The sequence below is a fragment of the Gossypium hirsutum genome, chromosome D05 (assembly GCF_007990345.1).
Source record: "Gossypium hirsutum isolate 1008001.06 chromosome D05, Gossypium_hirsutum_v2.1, whole genome shotgun sequence".
In the NCBI taxonomy this organism is placed as follows: domain Eukaryota; kingdom Viridiplantae; phylum Streptophyta; class Magnoliopsida; order Malvales; family Malvaceae; genus Gossypium; species Gossypium hirsutum.
The window spans coordinates 56,349,140-56,357,090 of NC_053441.1; the positions used below are offsets into that span (position 1 = coordinate 56,349,140).

The 7,951-nt window shown below is 31.2% G+C and overlaps 1 protein-coding gene across 5 annotated transcripts; it reads left to right on the forward strand.

Annotated features, from left to right (window-relative positions):
- Positions 1–3,100: 3,100 nt before the first annotated feature.
- Positions 3,101–7,431, forward strand: LOC107897255 (axial regulator YABBY 5). 5 transcript variants are annotated; one of them, XM_016822637.2, is made up of 8 exons: positions 3,101–3,272; positions 3,677–3,769; positions 4,624–4,743; positions 5,996–6,122; positions 6,210–6,258; positions 6,363–6,438; positions 6,579–6,647; positions 7,204–7,431. In XM_016822637.2, the coding sequence occupies exons 2-8, from the start codon at positions 3,695–3,697 to the stop codon at positions 7,237–7,239; spliced, it is 552 nt and encodes a 183-aa protein (XP_016678126.1). In that variant the 5' UTR covers positions 3,101–3,272; positions 3,677–3,694; the 3' UTR covers positions 7,240–7,431. The 5 variants fall into 5 exon arrangements, with proteins under 5 accessions (XP_016678126.1, XP_016678125.2, XP_040948146.1 ...); XM_016822636.2 differs by lacking the exon at positions 3,101–3,272 and adding an exon at positions 3,339–3,488; XM_041092212.1 differs by lacking the exon at positions 3,101–3,272 and adding an exon at positions 3,433–3,516.
- Positions 7,432–7,951: the final 520 nt, after the last annotated feature.

The following is a 7,951-nucleotide window of genomic DNA, read 5'->3' on the forward strand; positions in this document are numbered from 1 at the left end:
TAGAACCCAAAAAGGCAAAGAAAGAAATTTCTTTTCAAAGAATAGAAAAAGTACGTCAAACAGAGGGAAATTTTTGGGAAAGAGAAAAGAGAGAAAAAAAATAAAAATAAAAATTACTAACCCCATTCCATCCACTAATCACTTATTCCATAAAATCCTACCCACTACCACATCCAACTACCTCAGAAACCCAACTCTACCGAACCTCTCTCAGTCAACTGAAGCTAAAATATCTAGAGATAAGGCCTGTTGTGTCTTAAGACATATGGTCAATTGTCTCAAGAAAGGCATGTTGTGTCTTAAGACCTCAAGCTCCAACGGTCATATTTTTTCTTCTTGTCTAGAGATAAGGGTTATATGTCTCGGGACATATTGTTGTAGGCTACATTAAACGCGCAAAATAAATTCTTCCAATGGCTAGGGACACCCTCCAACAACTCCAAACATCCAAAAATCAATTAAAAGGTATATATTTAAGTCAAGAACACTTGAAGACACAAAAGAAAAACAGCCCAATATTGAAATCAAGAGAAAAACCTCAAATTCGTTATTTATTCATTCTATCTTGTTCATATTTTTGTAAGTACTTCTCATTTCACTTCTTTGAGAGAGCTTAACACTTGTAAACATACACCTTTGAGAGGTCTTCATTGTTTAGATTTTTATTTTATACTTGATAAAAGATACTTAAGGTTTTTGAGATATAAAACCTTAAGTAAATTGTTAAGCGTTATAGTTGAGCTTTGTAAAAGGTAGAAAATTCTAGTTAAGCCACAAAAAATAGAGGGAAGGTTCTATCTTAGCTTTGTGAAAAGAAATAAGGATTGTAAAGGTTATACATTTTCCTTGAAATGTAATAATTCAAGTATAATGAATAGAGAAATCCTTAGTTAGGGTATAACAAGGTAATGGAGGTAGACAATTGGGGTTGAATCACTAAAAACCGAATTGCCCAAACTTTTATTCCCTTTCCTTGTCATTTAGAATATTTTGTAAAAAATTTTAAATTATCAATTTGTTGCGTCATGAAACTAACTAAAAATTTGACTAAGGTAAGTGCACCTATTAATTAATAGTATAGCTACGATAAGCAAATATATCGTTCCCACAAAGACTAAAAGTACTAGTAATTACCTTTTTTATTATAATTAACCAAATAATTTGAGTGATTGATTAAAAACTAAATTAATTAACTAACAAAAATGACAAAAAAACAAATCACGAAAATAATCGAGTAACAATCGAGCAACACAATACCCAGGAAAGAATTCACCTAGATTTCATCTGTCACTATCAATCTAAATTACGCAATTTCCTTACTTAGTAACTTGATCTGTAGAAATCTCAAATTTATGTAAATATCTCTTTCGAGCATAAGAGCAACTGACTCTGGGTTGATTAATTGAAATTTTTTTCTAATTAACATCCCTATTATCACATTAACTCGTGTTATTGATTCTCTTATTAGATTTGACTCTAATCCAGTAGATTTATGTCATCCTATTTCTAGGATTGCATGCAACTCCACTTAACTATGCAAGATCTACTCTTAAACAAAGGCTATTCAACCACCAATTTAAGTACATCGAACATGGATTAATAATCTAGAAATATCAAACCAAGAATTAAGCACACATCATTAAGAACAAGAACCTAAATATTTATTGCGTAAAATAAAAATCAAACGAAAAAATCCATCATAGGTTTCTTTTCCTCTAGGTATTTAGAAAATTAGTTCATGCTTGAAAATGAAAACATCCAAAACACAGTATAACCGCAAGAAATAAAGAAACTCATGATAACTTCCTAAGAAATCAACTGAGAATCTTCAATTTTGATGGAAATCTACTTCAAAGTCAGTTTCAATGGTGTTTTTCGAGTTGCTTTCTTAAATATTCTCTGCCGGCCCACTCCTATTTTTTTTTTTTTTTATCATATATACGTCTTAGAATACCCAAAAACCTAAAAATCGTGATTTTTCACAATTCAGTGCGTAATTTCATCCATGTGCGTCACATGGCCATGTAGTTTGGTCGTGTGGAATGGTTCAGCCCGTGTGGGTTACACAGCCGTGTGGTTTGGTTGTGTGGCTTCTATAGCTTGTTCTGATGCTCCAATTTTCACTCGTTTTTCGCTCTTTTTTCTCCCAATTGCTCTATTGAGCATTAAAACATGAATTTAAAGGATTATGAGTATAAAAATTACAATTAACATCGGATAATCTCCCCGAAAATGCATTAAGAATGAGGTTAAAATATGTTACTTTTAGCACTTAATTATCACAATTCACCCTTCTTGGTATTTTCAAGCCTAACTTCTTGGTTGATCAGTGTTCATTGTCAGGTTGATTTGTTGATGACAGAGCTAGGAAGAAAATTTCAGCTATTTGATCAAGTTGATACATCTTTGATTTGTAAACATTACATTTTTTGAGATTATTCTGTAAACATTACATTTTTACATTAATTTATAGTAATTTATTTATCATTTGTACTATATTTTATATTTTTGTATTTTTAGATTTTGATTAATAATAATATTTAAAAGAAAAAAAAACATCGCCCATTAAGTTAACCATTGGCCACCCAAAGTCTCTCTCTCCTACTAATGATTCTCAGACATTAACTATGCTTCCTTTTATTCACTCTTTAATCATGTAAAGTCCAGAGAGTGTAAACGCTGAGTGTATAAACATCGGGATCGAAAATGACAGATGAAAGCACATTAACCCAAGCTCAGTAACCAAATCATCTTTCCCTCCACCACTACATGTAATTTGCTGTATCCAACAATTCTCCATACTTTGACTACAAAAGTTGCTTTCTTCATTTGCTTTACCATCTATGCATATTATGCTCTAATTTTTTAGATTGCAGTTAATGAGAAAGGGGGGAAAATATCTAAAACATTCCTCACGGTGGCTTAGTTCTTATCCACTTACAACAGGGTCCATTGGTATTCAATCAATCCCTTGTATAGGACACTTAGAAACACTTTATATTCTCGAATAAAGTTTCCTTGTCCCCTAAATATTACAAATTTGCATGTGTGTGTGAATATGTCTATGAACCCAAACCGAGTAACCCCCGCAATTTAGTCAAGACTATGGCATTACTCAAGTAAACCACATTCATTCTTTCATATATCACTATATATAGAAAGCAATAATTACCAATGAAATATCTCCTTCAATATATTGTTTTTGAAGAAGGGAAAATATAGAAAGGTTGTGTAGTTTGTTTTAGCAAACAAACATCAATCATCTTTCAATTGTAAGTTGATGTTACCTTCAAAACCTTTCCCTTTCCTTTTGTCTAACCCTAACCCCATATTGTTTTGTCCATTTCCTCCAAGGACCCATCTCTACCTCTTTCTTGAGAGGGAGTGACTGTATGTGTTTGAAAATATTACTGAGTGAGAGAGAGAGAATGCACTCTTTTTTGTTTTCTGGTGCCTGCCATGGCACTACAAATCCCACGTTTTTCTCTGTCTGCTTCTGCCTTCTTTACAGAGATAGTTGCTTGAATTTCCCTTTTTTCATTTTCTTAGTTCATAATTATTGTGCTTTGCTGTTTGATCATAATTATGTACTTTAGATATAGTATTTCCTTGCAAGAGTTTTTGTGTGTCTTTGTTTTTTTGCTCTCTTCATCACTGTTCTCTTTATTTTCTTCAGATTAAGCAAAATACAAGAATGTCAAGCCTCAACAATTCTGCACCAGAACAACTGTGCTACATCCCTTGCAACCTTTGCAACATCATTCTTGCGGTATGTAGTTTTGATCCATAGTTCCATACCCTATTTTATCTCTTTTTTTTCCTTCTATATTTATATGCTTAATGTTGAAGACAGATTTTATCACTTTCTTGGGTGTATTTTTAAAATTTATTCTAGGGTCTTCTGGTAATGAAGTCAGGTCACTATCCTAAGACTTCTTTTTCTTATTTGTTTGCAGGAAAGTCATAAATTCTCTTTGATTTTTTTTTCTTTTGCAGATCTTACCCTTAGAGAGAAGTTATTAAATATGGGATATTGAATTTTGTAGAAGATAAAAACAAGCTTGTGATGATATATATATACACATAATATGAATGAATGAATAAAGATGACATTTCCAGCATATTTTCCACTGATTACCTCAACCTTTTCCTCATTAAAATACTGCAGGTACCTGCCTTGAGTTTTTTTTTTTCTTTTGCAAAAGCTTCTTTTTTTAGACTGATAATGGAAAATGAAAGGGACTACCTCAGTTGTCTTCCTCAAAAACCCCATTTCTTGTACATAAAGTGTTCTTGAACAATGTGAAAGATCAAGGATTGTTAAGTGTTGACTACCCAAAAAAAAGAAAATAAAAAAAAAACAAATCCCTAGATTTTGTACCATTTGTGATCTCAAACAAAAGCTTTATATACTTCCAAAAACCCTTTACCTTTATGCAAAGATCCCAAGTTATTTAATTTTATAATATTTCATCTCTTTTGCTTCCTTTGAAAGATCATAAAACTTTGTATAAGCTACTGTTCTTAAAAACCGTATTAAGATTTAATGAAAACCCTAAATTTTAACAAGCAAATTATGTTCATGTAAAAGGGTTTTTTTTACGAGACAAATGGTTTTGGCAGGTGAATGTTCCCTGCAGCTGCTTGTTTGAAACTGTGACAGTTCGATGTGGGCAGTGCACCAATCTGTGTTCAATAAACATGGCAGCTTCCTTTCAATCCAGAGGTGGAAAAGAGATCCAGGTGATGACCATAATTTGGTTTTAAAGAAAATATTTTACCCTTTTTTTCTATCTTTTTCTTTTCTTGGAGATCTAGCTAGGGTTTCTGGGATTTTGTCTATTTCTAAGAAAAAATCCAGTAAATTTTCATAGGGGCTTGAAATTTAGGGTTTTAAGCCTCATTTCTTCAAACCTATTTGATAATGAAAGTATCATTTTTTTCTCATAACCCTAGGAACTGCTCTAATTACCTGCAAATTTAGAACCTAATTCTTAAAAGCTTTGTTAAAAGCCAGTATATGGTTGGTTATTTAGGGCAAACTGAGTGTTTTTAGAGATTTTTTTTCACATTTAATATTCATTGAGCCGCAATTTGTAAAAGATTTAACCTTGATTTTGATTGACTTGAATTTTAGGGTTTATAGGCTTTCAGTCGCTATTCACTCTTTTTCTTAAATTTTGTCTTCTACTACACTAAATTTCAAAGCCTTAGTTCTTTTAGATTCCAAGAAGCTTTCTTCCTTTTTTTTTCTAAAAAAGAGGCATCTTCTTTATTTTATTGATTAAGTCACTTCAATTTTGTTTTTTTCCTTTGTTTTGCTTCTTCCTTTTTCCTTATTTTATGGGGAAAATAGATATAAACACAGTCTTTGGGAATAGTAAAGTAAATTTATAATGCTAACTTCAAATCCATTAATAAAGTATTTCAGTACTTATACTTTAAATATTTATATGTATTATCTAGTCCATGAGTTTAGATATTACAACATTTTACCAATAGAAATTGAAATATCTTGTTATGTAAAGACAGGTTTGTCCACATTTAACAAATAAAACCAAGAAATAAATCATATTGTGATTCCAAAACCTCACTAAATGAGCATAAAAATACCCATAATCTTTTTAATTTTCAACTAATTCCACATTTAGGTACAATGATGATAAAATGATAAAAATCTCTTTTTAACACTTGATGTTCAAGTTTATTAGGATTTAGTTACTTGGCTAACTCAATAATATGTTGTTATGGTCTCAAGTTATAGATCGTGTCACTTAATCACCGAAAGGAAATCATTTACCTTAAATTTGTTACTTCTTATTAAATAACGTTAGGTAGGTTTATTTGTTTGGATGAAAAGCAAGACTTTAAATAAAGAAAGACTGCTAATACCAGAAATAAGCTAACATCTCTCTAAAGAAGTAATAATTAAGGTCTTCAATGCCAGGATATAGAGTTAATTGATGGATGTTTGGTGTAATGGAAAATGTTTTAGGTGCCTAACTACACATCATCGGAGTATAGAATTGAGTTAGGGTCTTCTTCTTCCAAAGGCAAGAACAAGTTACCAAAGCGACCAAGAATTATGAATACTACCACTCAAGAAAGGGTTGTGAACCGACGTGAGTAGCCAATCTTTACCCTACATTTTTTGTTATTATTCTTTTTTTATATACTAAATTTTTGTTATTTTTCCTTTTCTTTTTCAGCTCCTGACAAGAGGCATAGGGCACCTTCATTGTACAATCAGTTCATCAAGTAATTATAAACATAGTTACTGTAATTTGATTATTATAACTATTTTTCATGGATTCTTTTTAATGGTTTGAGAACAATAAAAATGGGGTTTTCTTTTTATATAGAGAGGAGATTCAAAGGATCAAGCTGAACAATCCTGATATCAGTCATAGGGAGGCATTTAGCACTGCTGCCAAAAATGTAAGTCTAACACAGTCATTTCACCATCAAAATCTTTTAAGGCAATGATCAAATGAATCTCACATTCATTCAATCAAATAATATGAACCATTAATGGACTTTGTTTATGTTGTTATATTGGGGTCCTCGACTAAATATAGTGGGCACGCTTCCCTCACATTCATTTTGGACTGATGTTGGAGACTGCTACTCAACCTAAGCTGAATGATGTAAGTAATGATTTCATTTTCAAAGTATATAATTATGTTTTCAACTTCACTTTTTTTTTCTTGTTGATGCATGAAAGGAATTGATCTTATATGTTTTGGAAAAAGGGGAGGGAAGGGCTCAATTCCATGCCTAATGTAGTAAAGTTTACTTGAATGCTGCCTGCTTTGTTTACCAGTATTTACTTTGGTATTCCTTTAAAATTTTAGAAAATTAGTTAATTGCTGGCGTGTCATTCACATAGCAATCCATGTATATGTCACATCAATAAAGTTAACAACCATTAACTTTTGCATCCATTTTATGGTGATTTGACAAAAAAAACACAAGTTTAAGGGCTAAAAATCCGATAAATTAAAAGGAGGGCTAAAATGATTGTTTTTGTAAAGCTGGATGGCCAAATAAATCATTATGCCTATAATAAGTTATTCTAAATTATATTTGCCAAGTAATGCTTTAACTATTTTCTAATGTCGACAAAATTGTTGTTTAGAAGATAAGCATGAGCTACCTCAAGATTGACCATTTTTGTTCTTTTTCTTCAATGATGCTGTGCAGGACTCGACTGAGCATTTCCAGCAGCTCCTTAAGTGAAAATGGATATTCATGTTCGACCATCGTGATATATATATATATGTATGTGTGTGTTGTTTGGAGTGAAAGGCTTTCACTATTAGAAGACTGAATGAACTTAAATTTGTTTGTCTAATTAGGGTTTGAATAGCTTACTTTTATTCACCAGTTATTTTATTTATGTAATGCTTGAAGTTATTAAGTATTGACTTTAACAAGGAAAATGAAATCAACTTTTAGGTACTATAATCTAACTTCCCCTAACACAAAGCATAAGCTTTGCAGTAAGGGAAGATTGGACATAGGAGAAGCTAATTTACGATAACTAGATCTGTTTACGGGACGAGTCATTCGTTCATATCTGAAGATCCGTTTAAAAATAGGAGGATTTGAATAAAATTATGAAGTTCGAAAAATGGGTTTGGGTAAAATTTAAGGATTGTTTTCTATGAATTAGACATTTGGTAAGATTTTTTAACTTAAGTTTGGTCCAGCCTGAATATATTATTCAATGGTACTTCAGTCTTTTTCATTTATAAAAAAATCAATAAAAATATGCATATTGTGGGATTGAGTCCCACGTTGATTATATCATTAAAACTTTTAATTTATCACTCAACTAAAATATTATTTTAATATTTTAATATATTTTTTATTTTATTATGCACACTCTTTTACCTCTATTAATTTTATATCTATCTATACTATTATTTAAGTATTTTACTGATTTGGT

Coding starts and splice junctions, on each gene's coding strand:
- LOC107897255 (XM_016822636.2), top strand. CDS start 3,393: ATGTGTTTGAAAATATTACTGAGTGAGAGAGAGAGAATGCACTCTTTT. Junction 3,770..4,623: donor TTTGCAACATCATTCTTGCG/GTATGTAGTTTT, acceptor TGGTTTTGGCAG/GTGAATGTTCCCTGCAGCTG. Junction 6,123..6,209: donor AGAAAGGGTTGTGAACCGAC/GTGAGTAGCCAA, acceptor TTTCTTTTTCAG/CTCCTGACAAGAGGCATAGG.